Below are 23,411 nucleotides of genomic sequence, written 5' to 3'. Positions count from 1 at the left end.
CTTAATATCGGCAAACCCTGTAGGAACCAATAATGCCCAATTCAGCTGATGACTTGCAGCCTTGTTTGTACATGCAATGGCGAGACTTCAATGGGGAGCTCAAAGCACACACACAAACACACACACACACACACACACAAACACACAGGCACATTGTCTGGTAATTATGAAAGACAAGCCTGTCAACAAACTCACACATGGCTTTTCTTTTTGCCGCGTTCAAGCCCAATGCCGCAGAATGTCTTGCATATTTCTGCATGTGTGTGGGACGGTAGACTGTATAAACACACCAAGGTCAGAGCCAGAAAGAGAGCCAGACCCAGCTGAAGAGGGTCACAGAGTGGGTACGCGAATTGACAAAGGGAACGGCGGTCGCGTTTTTTCTTCTGCCGTGTTGATTTGCTAAAGGAGGAACATCATAAAGCCGTTTAGCACGGGAAGCAGTGCGGGCCAGGACCTTTTGGTCCCACTTTAAAGGGAACCATGGCAGAAAAAGCAACCCAGTCAACTCAATTCACAAAGACTCCTGTCAGGCAAAATATTTGAACACACAAAGGCCTTCATTTGAATAATAATTTAAAGAAAAATCACACAAATTATTACTTTCAAGTATAATTTTAAGACCCATGGTTGATATAATTTGACAGACTCTACATCTACAAGGTCTTGGGATAAACAGCATTGAGTAAAATCGAAAAGTATCTTACAGAATAGCAGAATATCAGACAACTTTACATCCAGTTATGAAACAAAATTAGGTTTCCGTGTCAGTTTCGGCGCTATTTCTCTCCCTATCTCGCCATCTTTTAATCTCTCTGCCATCGGCGCCATCTGACTGACAAAAGAGAGGGTTGAACTGCAAGGTGCCTTTTGGGGAAATCCATTGACCGTAAGAAAGGAAACCCTGTGAAACTTCTGATGTTTGCATGCTGCTACATTCTAAATACTCTGCAGCTCCATAACAGTCACTGCAATGAATCTAGAGTTATTAGTGAAAAATGTGTTTTACTCATTGTTTGAATTATTAAGACCGAGAAGTGTAATAAAACATATACGTTTGTTGAATACTGGATGTGGTAAGGTTGAGTGTCCCCTGATGAAATTGAGCCTAAGACAGCCTTGGCCCCATTTAACCTCTGGGTGTTGGATGCATTACTTCATTTGTAAATGCATTACTACATTTACGAGATAAAAAACTGGGAATGATTGGACTATTACTCAAAGCATATGTTTTACAGAGCCTCTAATAGTACAGTGTGTGTGCGTTTCCAGGTGTTTTTTGTGTGTGTGTTTTTTGTGTGTGTGTGTGTGTGTGTGTATTAAAAAATGATTACGGTCAAGTGTGTAACAGTACATATATGCACAAGTGTGTCATGAGAGGGTGTATTTTTGTGCATTTTGTGTGCACAAATGTGTTCGCATATGTTCACACATGTCATTGTGTGCATGCATGTAAGCATATGTGTGATTATAAATTAGACCAAGCGAGTAGCTCTTGCTGTTGTTCCTCCACAGGTGTCTGGACGAGTTCCCCGCGCCGCCTCAAGCCAGGGGATGAGGGAGGAAATCACACTCATACACAGAGCACAAGGTGCCAGGCTGGAAGCTACACAGCTTCCCCCCGCCAAGCTGCTCGTCAGTGGGATACCTTCTCCAACTACCTCCCCCCCCCTCCCCCACACGTCTCCTCACCGCTTTCCCCTCTCCTTCCAGCTTCAGTTCTCCAAATCCATCAGTGTAAGGCCAGGAAGTGAACTCACCTTCAGTTCATTACTGCTTCCACGCTCTCTCTCATGATCCTGTCGAGAGATAAGGGGCTACATGAAAAAGATGCGAGGAGGCCGCATCAAAAACGGCGCAGACAGAGAGTAATGGCCTGCCCTCGCGTCTCGCCCCCACCAACAGGCCAGCTGGTGGTGGGCTATGCCGGGGCTGGATCAGGCCCCCGCGCTATGCTGCGCTGCGCTGCACTGTACATTCTCTGAATAATTACAGCGGAAAAGGTCGCAGGGAAGGAGTAAAACCATGTGTGAACACTAGCGGAGTAATGTAAAAGGGCCACGCTGAGTGGCTAAGTGAAACGATCTCTGAACGATGTCCAAAGTGTTCAGCCCTGAACGCGGGAGGCCTTTGTGGACCTGGACGAATGAGGACAACTGAATTTAATTTTTTTTTTTTTTTTCAGAGCACTCGTCCGCTCGACGTTTGAAGGCGATCCATCCGCGAGCGAAGGGGGTGCAGTGTAGACTCTTAGCACAGCCAGTTAGCGAGAGCGTATCAACATCCTCCACTTGAGAGATGGTATTTCAGGGAAAATAAATATTGAAATGTACGCAGGAAGTTCCATCTAATCGCAACATGTTTTCTTAATTATGTCTGTCAACTCACCATTAATTTTGTATGTAATATAAGACAGAGAATGAGTGTAGCTTTTCATTTTTGTAGTCAAAGGCCACTGCTCAATAGTGCAAAACCTTATAAGAAAAAAAAAGAAAGTTGAGAAAAAAAACGACATAAAAGGAGGGGAAAAAAAGAGAAAACAATGAGTACCACCTGGCGTTTTCAAAGAATGCGAAAATATTTCTTAATCAAACCTTACTGCGGCAAAGAATTCCAAATGTTTTGAGTCTTCTTCTGTGAGAGCAAAACAAAATGGAATTAACAAGAAAAAAGTACATCTTGGTCGTTCTCCACAGATGCTATGGAGGGTCCGAAAAGGCAATTAATGCAAAAGGGGGTATTATTGAAACCATGTCGTTGGGTGAAATTGGGAGCGAAACTCTTTCGAGAAAGATGGAAAGAGAAATGGGGAGCACACCCCCCTCCTCCAGAAGAAAAAAACCTTTTTAGTAATATTCCTGCAGTTAAACAGAGAGAGCTCTTTGGCAAAGATTCTCCGACCATCACGACATCAATCATCTCCCCTCCCTCGACGGACAAGGAAAACAGCACACGTTTCGCATGGGGGAAGAAACTGAAGAATAAGAGAGAAGAGAAAAAGAAGAATAAAAGAAAGAAAGTAAAAAAAGAGAAGCGCATGGATCCGTGGTCCAACCTAGCGAACCCTGCGGCCAGATGATTGGCTTGCTCAAGGAGTGGCGTTAATTACCCCAGGTTCTTATCTCCAGCACCATCTGGCTGCAGAACACCCTACACCCTATATGCTCGTCCTCTTGGCAACAACTGCAGACAGATATCCACCCTCCCCTCCACCCCACCCCACCTCATTCAACCCCCACCAAAAGCCTCCTCTCCTGGCCGTGCGGCGTGTCTGAATTACAAACAATCGCTCTATCGTTAAACATTTAATGGAGGAGACTTTACAGGCTTTTAATATGAAGAGGGATTTCATGCTTCCCTGAACTGTCTGGCTCTGGAGGAAATTTGGCAACGGTGAACCGAGGGTCACTGCAAAATTGGAAATGAATGAATCTGACATATTCAGTATTCGTGACATAAACTGTACAATGCTGCTGTAATTTACAAAGTACTTTGTTTCTATGAGTATAGAAAAAATAAAGTTGATATCAGATTACCAACTACACAAGGTGTTCATCCCATCTAGAAAAATCAGTAGCAACGATTTGAAGGATTGTAGTAATCAAGCACTAGAGTGTTCAATGAAAGATCCCTTTAGTCAACCTGGGATGGTTAATGGAAAATCACGTTATCTTTTGCAGTGGCATGTTAAGAACCAGTAACAGGCAGAGGGGAGCAGAAGATGCATCTTAGAACATCCAGAGAAGTTGATCTGGGCTTAGCAGGGCTTTCTAAAAAAAAGTCAGTGAACTTTTATCAGGATTTTTCCCCTTGGATGCCCATGTGGGTCTGAGTCCTGTAGTCTCTGGTTTAACCCGCTGACACAGAACTGCCACGCTCCCCTCATTCAGCTTCCACTCCAAATCTGAATCCAAAGCTGACTCAACTCAGACAAACAACCAAAAAGGAAAAGATGCAGCAGCCCTTTTTGGAAAACCTTTAAATCAGATATGAGGATATGATTCAACCGCAGCAGTAGTGGGAGCATCTCTCTTCAAAGGAAAATATGCTTTATTTATAAGAGGGAATCGAAGACATACAACCACACGGCCAGGGTTGATGATGTAAACACAAGCGATGCATTGCGGAAGATTTCCTACTCCACTCCGCTCCAAGCCGCGGTTAGCTGCTCCAGTCGCAGGCCCACTGCGCATTCACCCTAAAAGCCTTTCATTACCGTCCAAGGAGGGTTTCCCAATCCATCAACAACCAGTCAAGCCGTTTCCGATGTTGTCTTAGGGGTTAAACATTTGGGGATGTGGTGATCTGGGCATGCTTTTTGAAGTCTCTTGCTGTGGTGGAAAAATCATAAGCGAACTCTCCACTCTCGTACCAACAGACAGGACTGGCACAAACGCTGGTTTAATGTGAATATGACTGTCTGTGCTTTGCTGAGAGTGGTGCGATGTGCAGTGTTGATACTGATGGATGATGGCACACAAAGAACAATTTTGGAAATATTTATACAGTCCAGAATGTGCAGTTTTATCTGTGTAGTACGTGTGCAAGCTACCATGCACCCTGGGCATATCAGCCCCATGCATCAGTAAAATATGACCCTTTTGCGTGTTCTTCCGTCAGGCCACGCAAAAATCACTGACATACCATTCTTGGACAATAATGCATACACACAAACACACAACCCTTCACACACACACACACACACACACACACACACACACACACACACACACACACACACACACACACACACACAGGCAGCACACATGTATTCCTCTATGCCTTCAGAACTCAGCAACAATCTTCTGCATGAGCATGTCTGTATCTTACCTCTCGAGAGTAGTATGCTGTAATGAAGCTGACATGTGTGTGTGTATGTGAGTGTGAGTATATTTAGAAGCATGCTTGTGTGTGTGTGTGTGTGTGTGTGTGTTTGTGTGTATGTGAGGGGATGTACATGCAAGCTTATGTCTGTGCGTGTATGTGAGTGTAATGTATGTGCATGCTTGTGCGTATGCCAGTCTGTATGTGTAAGTGGGTGTGTGTGTCTCTGTGTGTGTGTGTGTGCCTGTGTATCTGTGTGTGTGTATCTGTGTGTATCTATGTGCGTGTATCTGTGTGTGCATCTCTCTCTCTCTCTCTCTCTCTCTCTCTCTCTCTCTCTCTCTCTCTCTCTCTCTCTCTCTCTCTCTCTCTCTCTCTCTCTCTCTCTCTGTGTGTGTGTGTGTGTGTGTGTGTGTGTGTGTGTGTGTGTGTGTATATGTGTATGTATGTGTTGATGTCTCACCAACAGAATCCACGCTGATGAGGCTGACGGTAGCGGGTACGGTGGCATGGTCGAAGGTGCGCAGACCGCGCATCACCCAGCGCACGGCACAGGCCTTCAGCCTCTCGGGCAGCAGCGACAGCAGGAAGATGGGCACGTATGTCGCGTAGCGCAGGTGGCACAACACCGGGGTCATGACCTTGCCCTGTGGGGTTACTGCCATGCGCTCGATGGTGGGGAAAAGCAACACAGACTTCAGCACCTGCCAATAGAAACATAGAAGCACTCACTGAGTCACAGTAACGGAATTAACTTATATGAAGTAAGCGTGAACCTATATTCAGAATATATCCTACATCTATATCCTTTTACTGTTGTATATTACAGTTAACAAACACTTTTACCTGAACATTTCCTTTTAGTTTTTCCTCCACATGGTAATAACAACTGAATTCCAAATGTAAGTTACATGGATATTTTTACTTTGATTGTTAGCTGTACAATTTAATTTATTCTAAGGAAGCAACACTCTGTGCAGCATAGAAGACACAAAGATTTAACAGTTCACATTTGTACACAAAAGACTGAAAACAATGCAATGACTTATGGCAAATTTATTCTGATAGAACTCACAACTGTATTTGAAGTCTTGATATTAACCAACAAATGGTACAGGAGGCAAGTCAATAATATCTTATTTGGGGCTGGACACAGAAATAGAGAGACTAAGGTAGTCAGAGAGAGAGAGAGAGAGAGAGAGAGCGAGAGAGAGAGAGAGAAAGAGGGAAGGATAGAGGGAGAGAAAGAGGGAAAAGAGACAGAGAAGTAAAGAAAGACAGAGAGAGAGGGAGGGAGACAGACACAGAATGAGACAGAGAGAGAGAGAGAGAGGGAAAGGGAGAAAAAAAAAGAGAGAATGAGAGTCGCTGAGAGAGGAAACACCTGCCTCCGTTTGGCAAGCAGGCAGAAAACAGCTATAAACCCATTGAGTTAGTAACAAAAAGACAGTAAGCGAGACAGAGAGAGAGAGAGAGAATAGGAGACAGAGAGGGAGGGAAATGAAGAAAGAGTGTGTGTTGTGTCTGCTTTAGCCATTTCTTTGCGGGCCCCGCCAAATAAATTTCAATGAAACAAAGCAGCACAATATCTGGATTTCCCATGTGTGAAATATATGACAACCAAACCACCGCTCCACCACTTGTGCCAAATGCAAACCATTTATTTCCTAGCATTATGCTGCTGTTATCATTTTCATTACTATTCCAAAGTCTCTGGGCTAGCCCTGGGAAACTTCTATATGGCAATGGGAAATGACAGGTTTATGAGCTACCGCATGTTTACTGTTCATGTCTGGAGTGTATATGTACGGCAGATCAGATAAACAGATCTGCTCGCAGGAAAACACTCACACACATGGGAAATATCCTAGACAAACACTCTGACAAGGCAATTTCCAAAGCCGATTTATCGACTCTTTTTCTGATGGCAATTATTAGTTCAACAATTTAACTGTCGGGAAAAAAATCACTGATCCAAGTTTAGTTTTTTTCCCCCAGATATTCCTCTCAATGTGGTGTTGGTGATCCCAGGGAATAACTTCAGGTGCATTATGGCCATATCAGGTGATGGCGAGAGGAGGAGAGATAACCTGGCCAGCCAGACCATCTCACCCTCAGTGCTCACAGAGGCCCCCTAGTGGCATTAAGGCCAATTACAATAAAACTGTTGCTGCAAACACAATCTCAAAACTCTCACTTACAGTTCCTCCTCTTCTTAGAGCAACCCTATGCAACAACCGGACACTTTTTGAGGTATGTTTGTATGAGAAACTACTCTTGGTACTATCTTCAAATTAATTTTGATGGTATACGGTCACGCGAAGGACAGATAATCTCGCCTGTCGTTCCCACTAGCCATCCAGGCTATTCAGTAAGTAGTTGTATTGTTTAGGTCCAAACACCCCATAAAAATGTAATAAAAGCTTTCACAGCACGACGCCAACTATATTGGTTTTTGCATGCTTTTAGGTAGGTAGTCGCTAGTTTTAGACCAAAACTCCATAATGCTGCTTTAAAGCCTGACTTCTAAGCCGTTCAAGTCCATTGATTTTCCTTATGCAATGAACATAGAGGAAATTCTTGAGTGGCACCTCTTCCCTGCACTTGTGGTATCAGGACCGAGTTGTAAATGTGTTGCTTCATCAGGTGGACATGAAGTGCCCTGTAAATGGAGGAGGGGTATTGTGGGAGTTGAAGTCTTGCATAATCAACTCAGGATGCCGTGGTGTCACACCCTTCCAGACCAGACTCCAAGCATTCCCAAAACCTGCTGAAACTAACGGTGAGAGCAAGAAAAGAGGAAAGAGGGAGCGGGAGAGACCAGAGGGGTGGGGGCAGAATAGAGACAGATACATGGAAAGTGAGACAGACAGAATGGAGTGTGTGTGTGTGTGTGTGTGTGTGTGTGTGTCACAGAGACAGACAGACAGACAGAAACACACAGGCACAGAAAGAGTGAGTTTTCAGTGAGTATGCGTGTACCAGAGAGAGAGAGAGAGAGAGAGAGAGAGAGAGGCGCACACACACACACACACACACACAGAGAAAGAGAGCGAGGGGGTTTACCAGATACACACAGAAAGAGAAAGATGGGTTTGAGTGACTGCGTGTACCAGAGACAGACAGACAGACACACACACACACACACACACAGAGGAAGAGAGCGAGGGGGTTTAGTGAGTATGTGTAAGGAGCACAGGTGATCTTTGATGTGTAAACCAGTGGGGGTTGATGGGAAGCAGCTCCTGGTCCCGCAGGTCTGAAGAATGTGCTCAAGAATGCAACAGAATCTGATAGACCTCAAGAGGAGAGGCTCCTTCATCAGACAGACAGCTGGACCAGTCTCTCACACACACACACACACACACACACACACACACACACACACACACACACACACACACACACACACACACACACACACACACACACACACACACACACACACACACACACAGCAGCTCCTAGCAGATCTGGTTGGGGTCATAGGGGTGTTGAGGCTGCAGCAGCTGCACACTACATCCAGGAGCCTGGAGAAGAGGAGGCAATGTGTGTGTGTGTGTCTGTGTGTGTGTGTGTGTGTGTGTGTGTGTGTGTGTGTGTGCAGGAGCCCTAAGATAGAAAGCGTGTGCATTTGGTGTGTGGGTATTTTAATGTGTGTTTATACCTGTGTGTGTGCATGTGTATGTGTGCACGTCAGCAGCTATGTCTGAGTCTATATGACTACGTATTTGTGTCTGTGTATGACAAGCAGTCTGCATATCTGTGTGTGTGTTTGTGTGTGTATGTGTGTGTGAGTGTGTGTGCGTGCGTGTGCGCGTGAGTGAGTATGTATGCATGCATATGTGCATTGGTGTATGTGCAGGGTTGGGCAGTAACTTGTTGCATGAATCGGAATTACATAATGAAATAAAAAAAAGAAACGTAATCACCTTCCGTTACAGTTACTGATAAAAAAAGTTCAGTTCAATTTTATTTACATAGCGCCAAACCAATAAAATTGTCTCAAAGCACTTTACAGAGCCCAGAGCCTGAACCCCCCTGGAGTAAGCACAAAGGCTACAGGGGAAAGGAAACATCCCCTCTTAACCTTGAGCAGAAACTTGGCTCATGGGGCGGGTGGGGGGGATTTGCTTGGAGCTGGCCAGGTAGAGAGGTAGAGAGAGAAAAGTGTGTGTGTGTGTGTGTGTGTGTGTGTGTGTGTGTGTGTGTGTGTGTGGCGGGGGGCCATTCAAGTATTGTAGAACAGCTTAGTGCGTATACATTGTGCTCTGAAAATATGTACAGTATGTAATTAAATTACAGCTACTAATCAAAATGTTGATGATTACAAAGGGGTTACATCCGAATATATTCTTTTCAGTAAAAAAAATTGAGCATTGTTTCTGTTCTCTTGTTTGAATTTTACACAGCGTCTAGTCTGCCAATCAAAAAGTAACTGAAAGTAATCAAATGTTACATTATTTTGATAATAACTTAAATAGTAACTAATATAAATAATAATAATTAAACAGTAATTCAAATACTTATTACTTATTACATTGTGAACAGGGCAACTAGTGATCTGTAACCTATAACATTTTTAAAGTAACCTTCCCAACCCTGTTTTATGTCTGCACCAATATGCCAAAGCAAATTCCTGGTAGGCGTAAACCTACTTGGCAATAAAAACAATTCTGATTCTGATTCTGTGTATCTGTGTATGTGTGTAAGGCAAGCAGCTGTATCTGTATTTGTGAGTGTATGAGTCTTTCTCAATGTGTGTATGGCAAGCAGCTGCATCTGCATATGTATGTCTGTTTGTGTGTGTGTGTGTGTGTGTGTGTGTGTGTGTTTCTCTGTGTATGAATGCAAGTGCTGCACGTGTATATCAGCAGCTGTGCCTGCATGCACACATGTGTGTGTGTGTAAGTGTGTGTGTGTAAGTGTGTGTGTGTGTGTGTTAGTGTGTTGGTATAGGAGACTGCAGAGGGAGGGTGCAGCCAACGAGGTTATATGTCTGGAGGTCAGGGCTTGGTTCCTACAGATCTGGGCTGAACGTGTGATGGAGCTGGAATGTTAATGGCCCACAGATCCAACAGAGGCCAAAAGGAGAAAAACCAGCACACCGGAAAACAACCAGGGAATAGACACGGCAACAGGTTTTCTCCTTCCTCCGTGAAAACAGAGCACCGCGTCTCAACACTATATATGATTCTTAAAGTGGTTGCAGTTAATCTCTTAGCATTCAACAGCTATGCTGAAGGGCACGCAGGAGAGATGGCAGTTATTACGCCAGTGCACTTGTACTGCAGGTGCAGTGGTGGACAAAAAAAAAAAAAAAAGAGGGAAAGATGATGACGGGGGAGAAAGAAAAGCAGACAGCAGTGAAGATGGAGGAAACGGAGAGAGACACACCCTCGTGTTGAGGAGACGTAACCCTGGCAATGTTGCCTGGGAATGATATGTTACTCTGTGTTGACAAGTCTGTACTTAACACAGACACAGTCTGTGCTCTACATTCAGACACCCAGCAGAACAGACAGCAACCACCAGCTGATGTTAGCACTACGTTTTTTTTATTTTGTATTATTAGAATTTCTATTTAAATTCTAAAGTTCTAACCGTCCAGCATTCTAAATCTAGAGCAAAGGAACGGAACACATGAAAACACACGTTTATGTTGACATTTGCCATCAGAACAGGAAACCTAGTCTTACTGGAAATTCTGAAGCACGCTTCAGTCACAGAGATCCGAGGGTGGGACAGATTATACACTTGGTAAATATTATTCTTAAATGCCGTTGCAAGGGAGGCCTCCTATAGGGCAGGATGCACATAGCAAATAGGGTTCAGTCGGTGCTCTCTCCGTGTTGGATATCGGGGTCTGTCTTTTTACGGTGTAATGTTTATGCAAACCTTTGGCTCAGTCTACCCTCATAATTTTGTGTGATATGAAGGAATCATGAAATAAGGCCAATCATTTTGGACCTCACCCACTTCTCCCTAACCTACACTCCCTAAGCTCCGGCCCGCCCAAGGAGAACCAACTTACACTCACACACAGACACAGGCACACACACACACACACACACACACACACAGACACACACACAAACACGCACACACACACACAGGAACACCCACGATATCACAGCAACACAAACTGACTTACGGGCTTCAACACACACAGAAGGCATCTGCTCAAAGGCAAACATACAGACGCTGCAACACACAGCTGCACAGAAACATCATTCAATATACATGAAAGGAAGTCTCACACACTGCACACACACACACGCGCACACATACACACAGACACACACACACGTAACACACAGAGCCACAATCGCTGGAATTTCCTGGATGCTGTCTGTTCGCTGTGAAGAATGACAGATCTAATCAAAGCTCTTTTAGGAACATGAGAGAGCGCCCTCTTGCTTTGCGCTGGCCCGTGGAACCGTTCCATGTACGCATCAACAGCCCATTTTTCCCTCAGAGATGGATCGCCTCTGCTGTTTGGGCCGCATGCTTCATACTGAACATCATCACAGAGAAATTAATACTTAGGACAAAGACCTCCTGGGAATTTTACACAGTGCATATACACACACACATACAAGCACCCATATACACTCAGCTTATTCAGCCACAAAAGCACTCTGTTGGTATGTTCGAAACATTTTCAGTATTTGAAGCAACCTTGTGTGCTTGACTTGATCTTCACCTGTTTCTTCTTTACATTCCTGTTTACATAGCAGTTATTCCCTAGATGTCCCTCTATTTACAAATATTCACTATACTATTTACATACATTTACTACATTACTATATCACTCACTGCGAACAGCGGATGAACTCTGACCTCTCCTTTGCTACACTTATATTAATGTGGACGAGCCCCGCCCGCTCTCACGTCATGGCGTCCCCTCGTGCCCATTTGCGTCCTGTTGTGTGCCCTAAATGACACGGATGCTGCAGCTCGGCAAGGAAACATATTTTCCTTCCAGCGTCCTGATGGAAACTCGCCGCCGCTGCCGCCCGAGAGCTGGAAAACCCTGATATGCCCCCACCGTTTCCAGGGCGACCTCGTGTCAGAGTGACATGGATGCAGTCTCTCCGCACCACCGCTGGCAAAGCCAAAACACCAGAAGCCTCTCGTTAATTACTCTCAGCAGAGAGCCGACGCTGATTTTCTCCAGGCTGATTTTCCAGCGTTCTGCAGGCACGGTTTGGCCAGTGAGTGCCTTACAACACATTTCCATACATGCCGATTCTCACATTCATACATCTTGACGTACATGCCGATTCTCACATTCATACATCTTACCATTCATGCAGATTCTCACATTCATACATCTCACCATACATGCTGATTCTCACATCTCACCATACATGCAGATTCTCACATTCATACATCTTACCATACATGCAGATTCTCTCATTCATACATCTTACCATACATGCAGATTCTCACATTCATACATCTTACCATACATGCAGATTCTCACATTTGTACACAGGGGTCAACTGAAAGAAGCCAAACATTCACTCCTTAAGGGCGTGACCACCAAATCTTTTGGCACTTTGGAAAAATCTTGCTGGGTTTGGGGAGCTGGATGGGAGTGTTACTGTCAAGACCTGGCATGGAAAGTCAAAATCACCACAGCTGGATTCGCCAGACTCTGCCAGCCAGGGCAGGGTAACGCAGGGCTTGCCATGCGCTGACTCCCTTTCCTCTCCTTTCCATCATCACAACCTCTTACCTCTCCTCCCTCTTTGACACTTGCACAGACACACTAACTGATTACATTCTCCCACTCACTCTCTCTCTCATACATACACACGCGCACACACACGCTTTTCCTATTTCTCTCCCTCTCTCCCTGACACCCACACACATACACAGTCCTCCAACTCCACACACACACACACACACACACACACACACACACACACACACACACACACACTCTGCTGTGCCTTTAACAGGAATCACCTACCCCCATAAAGTGAGAGACAATCACCTGCGTTAAGAGATCACTTAAAGATGTCTGTGGTTTTATCACCTATCGCAGTGACGTCCACTGGCTATAAAAGGTGAAAAGTCAGTCCAGCATGAAACCCTACCACTGCCAGAAGCTACAACTCATCTTATTAGTTTGCCATCCAAACGCACTGTTCACCGTGCTGTTAAAGTTACAACACGGTTGGAGTTAAGTGAATTAACATATAACGCTTTGCTAAAGGACCATTACGAGTGAACAAAAGTCTACATGAATTAGCACAAAACTGCATATTTCAGACTATTTGATATTCATGGTCTACTCCAGTGGGGTCAACTACCTGGGCACAAAACCAGTCACACCATAGAAAAGGTTCAGATCCTGCAAAGCACTAGTGCTTGCAAATACAGACGTCCCATCTGGTAAGGGTCTATTACATATGTTTACAGTATATCATGACAAAGTATACCTGAACAGCGGGAACCCCGGTGCAGTAGTAGGGAGCCATCGTCTCAGTGCTATTTCACATCTTTTCTACCACTGTACATAACACACCAGCGGTGTAAGCTAGTTATGCTTGGCCCCAGTGCAACATATTTCTAGAGGCCCCCTAGGGAATCGAAAAATAGAAGTTAAAAATCTATTACACACACACACACACACACACACATATATATACATATAGTTTACATTACTATTTGTGAAATGTTAGCAGCTGTGTTCCTGCTTCGATGAGTCTCAAGGATATATTGGAGGGGCCCTCTTCCCAGTGTAGGGGCACAATTGTCTGCCGTGGGCTCCTCATGACTGTGGGCCCCTGCACTGCCTATGGTTACGCCCCTGTAGCACACCCAGGACAGAAGTGGACAGCTTTGGGTACACCGCTTAAAATCAAAATATGGAATATAAATCCTAGCATAATATTTTAGTATAATATGATTGAGTATTGAGTTGTATCTACGTACTAAACCTGCCATATTTCTTCTCTGTCAACTCTGTGCCGTGCTTCCTGTTCAGTCAACAAAGGTCAAAGGTGGTCCTACGTGGCGCTGAGCTGGAATTTCTATTGTTCTGGTCGCCGGATTGAAAAAGGTCGTCAACAAAAACAAATGTGGATCAGAATGCGGCTCCTCTAACATGTGGTAGCGGAGTGTCTTCCTCCGCAGGTGCTGGGCAGATGGGTCAGGGGGGGAGCCGGGTGCCAATCCCATCCCTTACACAGGAAATGCCAACAGCGGCCCTGGCACGCCTCTGGCGTCCCGAGCTGCGTCACTGCGCCATTTACCAACCGGTGCAGCACACCTGCATATTCAGATGATCACCTCGACTCTTCTCTTTGTTCCCTCCAATCCCCAGAGAGCTGATGGAGAGGGGGAGTGAGAGATAAACAAACGAGGTCGGCTCAAGTCCCAGAGGCCTAAGCAGTGCACGTGAGAGAGTCGCACGGCACTAATATTTCTACAATTTCATCAACATAACAGGGTGAAATGATAATAGGTTGTTGAATGACTTTTCGACTCAAATCCTTGAGCCTAGGGCCTCTGTAGAAGACCAAGACTCCCCATCATGTCCACAAAATGGAGGTGCGTGCATTGTTCATCTGTGTGTGAGTTCGAGAACCTTGTTGACAGGGTTTTAGACAAAAATGTAATCCTGCGTTGCATGAATGAGCAGCCACATGTTTTCCAACCAGGCAGTTGGGTCCTCAAGAAACTCAACACTCTATCAAGAAGTCCTATTCAAAGTGCCTCTTGTTTGCTGATATGGTCAGCTATCCAGGTTTGGAGTCGACAAACAACATGCAAGATGGTTTTCATCACTGTCACATCTGCAATGACCCTTGAGGTTTCTGCAGATAATGAGTCAGAATATCTTTTTTTTGGGAAACCACAGCAGACAGTATGTTCAAATACTGCCTTTTTTGTTTTTCGGTAAACTACTGAAAGGCCATCTCCTCACATCCCTGGTGGATTGACTCAGATGCCGTGCCATGGAGGGGACTAACAACAGTTCAGGAAAATGTCTCAAGGCGAAACTGGGTTGAGAAAAGAGGAGTGCGGGAAAAAAAAAGAAGCTTCATGTGCTGTTCAGGGAAAAGCCAGAGCCTCTGTGGTAGGTGACTGGCAATGGGAGGGCGCTGCTTCATGTTCCGTACCAAATCGCTACCTCATTGTATAATGTTTACTAGGTTTACGACAAAACTGCTCAAGCTGGCTGCCAAAGGCTGCGTTTAGAATTAGAGGGGTGATTAGGAGAGGGCATATAGAGTGCACGATACACATGGATACATTGCCACAAGTGAAAGGATAGGACTGTTTTATTGATTTCCAACCTAAGCGTTTATTTTGCTTAAGTACACACAAACATCTGTGCTGGTGAGGGGGATTGAGTTCCGCAATGGACTGATCTCCAATAACTTCAGTGATCAATCATCACTATTTGAATTTATTTAACAGCACCAAGAGATTGTCATCCACCCATTTCCTATGCTATCACTGATTTATGCCATATCATGTTCCACAAACATCAAATTCATTATTAAATATTTAGATTTATTCATCTTTAACTGAGGAGACTGTGTTATTAAATTCTTTCTCTCACAGTAAATGTTCCGTCTGCTTTGTATTGCCTCTTGAATGGGTGCAGAGGAGTTTAAGACACCATAAAAGACGATGTATTTTCTAAGCCAAACAGTACCTGGGATGATGCATGGCCTTGTCCTCAACAAAACTGTTACTCATAAGTCATGGGTCTGCAGAACAGATATAGGCTTATATGTGTAGAGTGGTGAAATGGTAAAGATATATTGTGGGGTTCACCTGTTCTTCTTCCTCGCTTTGGGGTCAGACCTATTCTCTTAGAATTTGTCTTTCTCACGTCACTGACAGACCACTTAAGCATTATAAGTGGTTTTCCTGTTGCCAAATTCCTCACTCACTCTACCACGGAGATACAGAGCTTCATCAAAACCCCTCCAAGACACGACTCTGGAGGGAAGGAGCTGTTTGCCAACATGATCATTTATCTAGTCTGGAGCTCGGGTCAAACATTACACCTGCTCTCCTTGAGAGAAATTACCACGGGTGTAAAATGAAGATTGTGGAAGGCTCCCACTTGCTCTTGTCTTCATACTTTAAGTGATTAACATTGATCAATGAAGGCACATCTTTTTGGAATGAACTAGGCCAAATATGGTCATCTTTCCAGCAGGGACCTTTATTTACATTAAGCACAAACTGTTCATCTTCATAAAAGGCTCTATTCTTGGGCCTTTAACAGCCTGAACAGCCCCTACTTCAACACTACCATCCAAATCCATCCAACATTCTTCGAACCTGTGGGCCAGAAAGCTCTTAGTTGGTCTCTGAAGCCTGTTTAACGCTCAACACTTAAGCGTTCCTTTCGGATTTTCTTGGGTAGCCCCAAAATAACCCAGACTGCCTCCTCACAGTTTCAGGGTGTCTGTGCCAAAATGCAGACATTCACAACTATACTTTTTTTTTTTAAAACCCTTTTCTTTTTTGGAGGCCTAAATCATCTGTCTTTGCCTGCTCTCAACCTCTTCTCGATAACCCGGTGCATCCTGGGATCCTGACTCAGACTCCGTCTATCTACAGCTTGACGGGCAGAGTTCCAAGGTCCTGGGTGCTGGGGAAGTGAGAACCCCTCGCTGTGCTGCTCCCTTCTACATGCTGAACTCTGGCTTCTCCTCCACGGTTGGTAAGCCCTCGGGGGGGAAGAAAGAGAGCACTTAAAGAGCGACCGCTTCTGTTTCAGAGCTTCACAGAGACTATGTGAAGCCCTACCAAACCAGCTGGGACGAGGGAAAAGGCAGAAAGGGGAACAGGAGTTTCTGATTATCACACGTCGTACATTACCAGGCGTAATCACCATGTTTGCCTCTTGGCAGCATGAGATCTTTACGTGGGAAAGGAATATTTTGTTTCTTCGCTTTTATGTCTTCCTGTGTCTTTTCTGAACGTGTGATGTGGCTTGTTGGACTGGATGTCACTCTTCCCCCAGAGAGGCTGGTAAATGCAGGATGTCCAGCTAGAGGGACTTGGGGCCATTCAGTCATAAACAAGCATTCAAGCTGGAAAATGATGATGCGAGTTCAACCTGCAAACAATTTTGAGTGGCAACTGAAGAAATACATTCTAAACTTTATTTTCCTTGAAATCGTTTGTTTGTAGGCTAGCGCTAGTTCGCTTTAATTGCTATTTTATTGGCTTGCCTTTGCAGATGTCACTACTTTAAACATGTCTCTGTGTACTTGGAATGGATGGAATCAGAAATCACACTTCCAAAGTAATCAATAGCTTACAAAATTGAAGTTGAGTAATTTTTTTAAGAATTACTCTGGAATTGATTTTCAAGTTGCCATTAAATATTGAATGCAACTGCACGGGCGGGTCTGGTCAGGGGGTGGATATAATTACAAGCGTACTAAAGATTTTGGTAAACAGCTTCATCCCAGGAGTCTTTGGCTTTGTTGCTGTACACAACCTCTTGGAATTACCAAGAAGCGTGAAGAAGAGAGGAAAAATGCAATGTCCCACCACTTCCCACCAGCACTATCAAAGCCTTCTGGGAGTTCCCATGAACACAATGCGACACCTCATACATAAGCTTTCTCAAAACCACATACGCGTCTGTTGCGGATGGCACCAACTGCAAGTGACACTTTTACAATGTGTCGAAAGGAGACCACTCCTAGCCTCTTTAAAAGATACCTCGCGAGGAATTTGGAAAGAGTTTCAGAAAGAAACGGTCTCTGTGGAGCCACAAACACTGGAAGGGGCTTCACGACCCCGAGATACGGCACATATAACTCCCTCTCACAAGCCTCGCTGCCGAAGTCACCGGCACAACACGAGCATTCATAAACCCCATGTCATCAAGCGCTAGGAGCCACTGGAGTCCACACGTACCTGGCAGCTCCATATTTATTTTCGTCATGGTTTTAATCATTTATGACGGCTTTAATGGTGTCATGGTGCTTATGAGCGTGTTAAGTAGAGCATATCAGGGGGCCTTGTGCATCCCTCTTGCGGGACCCTTTAAATTAAACGTTGACTTAATAAAGTCTCTATGAGCCGGCCGAGTGTTTGTCCAAGGGCTTGTAACACATCTGACGGGATTATTCAAGCATGATGTATTGGCTTTTCCAACGAGGTTTAACTCGAGTGTTTCACCTTCCTCTCTGGAGCCAGAGCAAAGGAGGGGGATTCTTCACTTTGAGAGGGAGAGAGAGAGAGAGAGAGAAAGAGAGAGAGATAGAGAGAGAGGGAGAGAGAGAGAGATAGAGAGAGAGAGAGAGAGGAGAGAGAGAAAGAGCAAAAGGGGAAATTACCAAGCACAGAGAGAAAAATGCTCTGCCGCTACAAATTCCCTCTAAGGAGGAGAGGGAAAAAGGGATGGTGGGGTTAGGGGGAGGGAAACGAAAGAATAAACATGATGAAGAGCTCATCTTAGTGACAGGAAACCCCCTAAGAAAGGAAAAAAAGAGAAAGAGAAAGTCTCCCTCTCTCTGTCTTTTTCCCCCCTGTTATTTAATCTCTTGACCTTATGCGTGGCGAGGCTCGGAGAACAGAGGTGTCCCGTCCAGCCCGCCCTCCCCCGGCGGTTTTCTCATGGTACTTTTTAAACATGACGTGCTTCCACGCTGGGGCCGCGGCTTCCCTGAGCTTCTCAATGGGCTGTGCGCTGCCACATTAATAAAGGAGCTCCACAGACAAACCACAGAGCCTGTGGATGTTTTTACGAGGCAGAGGCAGCAAGACACACCATTCAGTATCCAGGCAGCCTAAGGGGGGAAAAAACCTTAGCCTGTGAATGGGGCTTTGGTGGGGTGGATACTGTACGTGAAGCTCAGGTGGTGGTTCACAGGGGCGCTGTGAAACCACCCAACATGTAATCAGTCATTTAAATTGAGAGAGGGGTGGGGGAATCATGGGAAAATGGGAGTAGAGCGTGTTTATACAGTGGGTGTAATTACGGTACTAAGGGAGTTATTCAATCAGACAACGTCGGTTCAAATTGAAATGGGTTCTTTCTTTACCATGAGATGAAAATCTTCAACCAGGAATCACAGGTAACGGTCTTTTGTGCTTTGTCTGCTTTTCAATTTGGGCTATTCCAGGTTTTTGTCATATTGATTCGTTTGCCCTTGGTCCTTCAGACCATAGATAAGGAAGAGTTTGGAGGATACTAACTGTTTGCAGTGGCTCTGATGACAAACAGTGGCGATTGGGTATAGATCTAAAGTGCTAAGGCCACCCAAATTAATTCCTCCCTCCGAAATTACATCCTAAAATAATTTTTCTGAAGGAATGTAAGGGAGAACAATTGTATATGATTCACTTTAAATGTAGGCGCACTGAATACTGAATGTCTAGTTCATAGTCTGGCATTACATCTAATTTATGTCAATTAAAAAAGATGATGTGTGAAGGCAGGTAAAAACCCAGTGAACTGTAATGGTTAAAAGACTCTAAAATGATGTTGCTTTCATGCAGCTGACCAAAATCTCCAACTCTAAATCACACCCCTAAACCAGGATTATTGAAAGATTATCTGTGTGTTCCTGCAGAGTTATTGTCCAGTGGTGAACCCTGTGGACATACTTTATATTAAGTGTGCTTAGGCATGCTGGACTTAATTTATCAATTCATTTGTCAATTACTTAATTTATAAATCTATGATGTACTTTTTCTATACATGTTCTTAGAAGTTGTACTTGGCTGTAGTGTGAGGTTTAATAAAATATGATGCACTTACTATGTACATACTATGAACTTAAAAGTAGACGGCAATAAGATGTAATGTTAGACCATTCCCATTTCCTATCATCAAATAATAATCACTGTCCACCACGTGTGTCCTCATCTGTCTCACCTTTAGGCCAGGGTCCCTCTGCATCATGTCCAGGATGATGTAGCACCCAATGGAGTGGCCGAGCAGCACCAGCCGTGTTTCCCTGGGCACGTGCTTCCGCAGGAAGGCCAGCTTGTGCTCAATCTGCCCATTCAGACCAAACACATCCCTGGCCTCTGTCACAGACGGGTCTGGAAAGAGACGGAGACAGAGACAGAGAGAGAGGAAAAGTTTTTTTTTAGAAAGAATGAAAGAAACAAAGAAAGAAAGAGAGGTAGGGAGAGACGGAGAAAGGGAAAGAGAGAGAGAGGTACAGCATGACAGAAAAAGAAAGCAAGAAAGAGCCAGGTAGGGAGAGGCAGAGAGAGAGAGAAAAAAAGAAGGGAGGGAGAGAAATATAAAGAAAGAGAAAGAGAGAGATCAATCACCCAGGAACACCAATGTCCATTATGCACTTACTTTTTCTCCTGCAAATCCTCCCCACTGCTGTCACACCTAATTACTCAACCCCTTCAAGAGAAGGTCAACTTCTTCTGCTTACCAACACTCTCATTCATCCAGTCACCTACTTACTGTACTGTTTGCGCCCCCCCCCCCCCCTCACCCCACTCCACCTCACTCCCTCACTCACTCACTCAATCCGGCGAGTCTCTTCTGCCCTCACTCACACACTATGCTAACTAACTGCTAGCATCCATCCTCATAGGATCAGAGAGAAAGAGTGCTGTGTCAAAAGGGAATGGTCCAGTGAACCGCTGCTGATGTGTCCAACTGCATAACCAGACCAGTGCATAAAACTGACAGCCTGTCATTGGTAGCTCATATGATTCAAGGCCATAAAGGAAAACCACTCAAATCTCTGTGTACTGTGCCGGTTATTTTGAGGGCTATTAGTCTCCTTTCCTACTGCTTGCTACAATTTTCATTTGCTGTTTTTTCTTACTGGAGGTGGAATTAAATTACAAAACAAAACAGAGTCCAAACAGCACCTAGTATTAAGTGTTCCATGTGGATTTCAGACATCTTGATCTTATTTCTCCAGAATTCCTTCAGAGATGGATAAAATTACATTTTATTGAACAATTCCGGTAAGCCCTGCCCCAGAATAATGCTTGGCGGACACAATTAACATTTTCTTACCAGCAGTAAACCGTGCGGTAATCTCAAAGAGCACTGGAACCAGAAAAGAAGAAAGCATGCCAGAGAGAAAGGGAGGGAGGGAGGTAGGAAGAGAAAAATCGATTTTCATCTCTCTTAAGTGTACGAGGCTTTAATGACTGTGTGACTTCTTGACCTCCATCAAAATAACGAGAGAAAAAATACTGGATAAAAGAGAGAAAGATTGTGAGGGATAGAGGGCCAGAGTGAAATACTCTGTGAGGGAGAACAAGACAAAGTGAGTGAGAGGGGGAGAGGGGGAGAGGGAAAGAAAGAGAAAGGGAGAGGATAGAAGGAGAGAGTGCAATAGGGACTAAACATGATGAGAAAGGCCAAATGTTTAAGTAAAATCCGCAACACTAAAGTAGAGATTAGTCAGATATATAGCCCTATATATGACGCAGGGAGAGAACATATTTCATTTTAAAAACTATTACACATAACATTACACTACTCATCATTGGACCATGTAGGTGATAAGACAAAGAGCAGTCTGAAAACATGACAATAATTCATATTCAGAGATATGAAATGTGCTATTTTAAGATTCATAACTGAATAACAGATCAGTGTGTCAATCAAACTGTTTTGGTATGAGGGGAATTTTCGGAAATGTTCAGATAATGGTCTTCAGATAAACACAATGAAACGATATACAGCAGATTATTTCCCTTGTTGAGAGTGAACCTCCTAGACCGCATTGATTGTTATCATCCACCAGTCTTATGCCTAACACACTGCATTCTTCCGCCTCCCACAATGATTGTAAAATCCTACACACAGATACTAGCATTAGGTTCTAGGTAGGTCCTTTAGCCTTGTACTATCAGGGGCGGCTCTGAAACAATGCTTAAAAAAAAAAAAATCACAAAAGCAAAAAACAACGCATATGGATTGAAACCGCCTGTGTCACGTATATCACACGACTGATTTCTTACCTGTTTTGCCGCATCTTTCATAGACAAACAAATTTAGCAGTACAAGCCATGACATGAAGCTCATGTTATTGGTTATTTCAACAGATGGAATCCGTTTTCTTTTTTTTACCATTTTGAATCAATATCGCACATCCTTGCATATTCATGTAAACATGATTGACAGTAGTTCTGACAAATTATAGTGTTTGATTACTATATTCTGTTGGTCCCTGTAAGAGCTACTTTTACTGCTACGTTCATTTACGCATTCAAACATTACAACCGATAAACGGTAATGATGTTCTTGCTTTCAGCAAACATTTGTGTGGTCTACTCTACAGGATCCTCATATCCCCATGTTCTGCGAGTTATGAAGAAAAAGTGCAGTTTAACGCTGCAAACCCATGACAGCGACGCGCTTTGAGTGGGCGTGTTGTAGAGTGTGGAAATAGCATTTTCAAACTGTCAGAGACGACACAAAACAATCTGATTGGCCGCTGCCGGGAAAAATCGCTCCTCATTTGCATAGGATTCAACATTTTCCAACTTTTATCAGTTGCGTCGCCCAAAACGGTGGTCTACGTCACAATGGATTGGCTCCCGTTGAAATGCATGGGATTAGAATATACACACCAAACGCGTTTTTAAAAAACGGGACGCTAGCAAATGCATTGTTTCCTATGGTACGGCGCGCCTTGCGCCTTTTCTCCGCCACGCGTTGCGTCTTTCTAGCGTTTTTTAGATGCGCTTAAAAGTTGAACTATTCTCAACTTTCCAGCGCAAGGTGCGGAGGCGCACTGCTCATCAATGTCACACTCGGCCCAGGCAGGTTGGGCACGCAGCTCCGCTTCCTAGGCGCCGGGCAAAACAGCCTGGTGATCCTGCGAATGTTTTGCCCGCCGCACTTTGCCAAGGCGTTTTTGAAGCGTCTGCCGTTTTAAAAACGCTTTTGGTGTGTTTCAGCCCTTACGGTGTCATGGGTTTGCGCCGTAAGCGTGAAGGTAGACCAACACTTGACTTACCAGAAAACTGGGTCTTGTATAAGACTTTTTTTATGGCGGGACTGATAGGAGAGCCATTATTTGTTCTTCTTGCAAAACTGGCTTTTTAGCTTATCTTAGATCTGATTTGGGTTCAATATTGGAGTCTACTATATTTTTCATGTTTTTTTACCCTTTGGTAAACTACAAAGCACAAGAGAGAACAGCAGCAGCACCTGTTAAAACAGTGGCTAATGAATGAGTTAGCGAGCTAGCAAGGTAAGAGAACAGGCTTTTCCCAGTTTTTGAGTACTGCGAGCTAACACTATCTTGTCATTGTTGTGAATAGAGTAAACAGGCTTGTTCATGTTTTTTTAAATGAAAAATTGGTAATAATATTGAATTCAATATTTTTTTTGTGTGTGTGTAATGTTACTGCTGAGGCAGAAGAATGGAATACTGTTCATATTTCCCAAACTCATGACAGGGACTAACTATTGTCTATTAACTATGGGCAACACATTTCATGTTAGCCTAGATGAAAATTCTAGTATTTTCTACAGCCATTTGAGAATTATCAGCAGGGCACAATCATGCAATGCTTGTAGTAATATGTGATAACTTGAATCTGTAGGTTAGTCACATAATTCTCAATGTCAGTTTTGTTTCGCC

General features: G+C 44.1%; 1 protein-coding gene across 2 annotated transcripts in view; it reads right to left on the bottom strand.

The window, feature by feature from the left end:
* ldah (lipid droplet associated hydrolase) overlaps positions 1-23,411 on the bottom strand; it is a 64,628-nt gene that overhangs the window by 14,660 nt on the left and 26,557 nt on the right. For both annotated transcript variants that reach the window (XM_012836722.2, XM_031579869.1), the window contains exons 4-5: positions 19,706-19,875; positions 5,288-5,528 (exon numbers count right to left, since the gene is read on the bottom strand). In XM_012836722.2, coding sequence (XP_012692176.1) covers positions 5,288-5,528; positions 19,706-19,875 — 411 coding nt within the window. The remainder of the gene's footprint in view (positions 1-5,287; positions 5,529-19,705; positions 19,876-23,411) is intronic.

This window comes from Clupea harengus, chromosome 14, assembly GCF_900700415.2.
Source record: "Clupea harengus chromosome 14, Ch_v2.0.2, whole genome shotgun sequence".
NCBI lineage: Eukaryota > Metazoa > Chordata > Actinopteri > Clupeiformes > Clupeidae > Clupea > Clupea harengus.
Note: the sequence above shows the minus strand (reverse complement) of the source record. Positions and strands in the feature narration are given on the sequence as shown.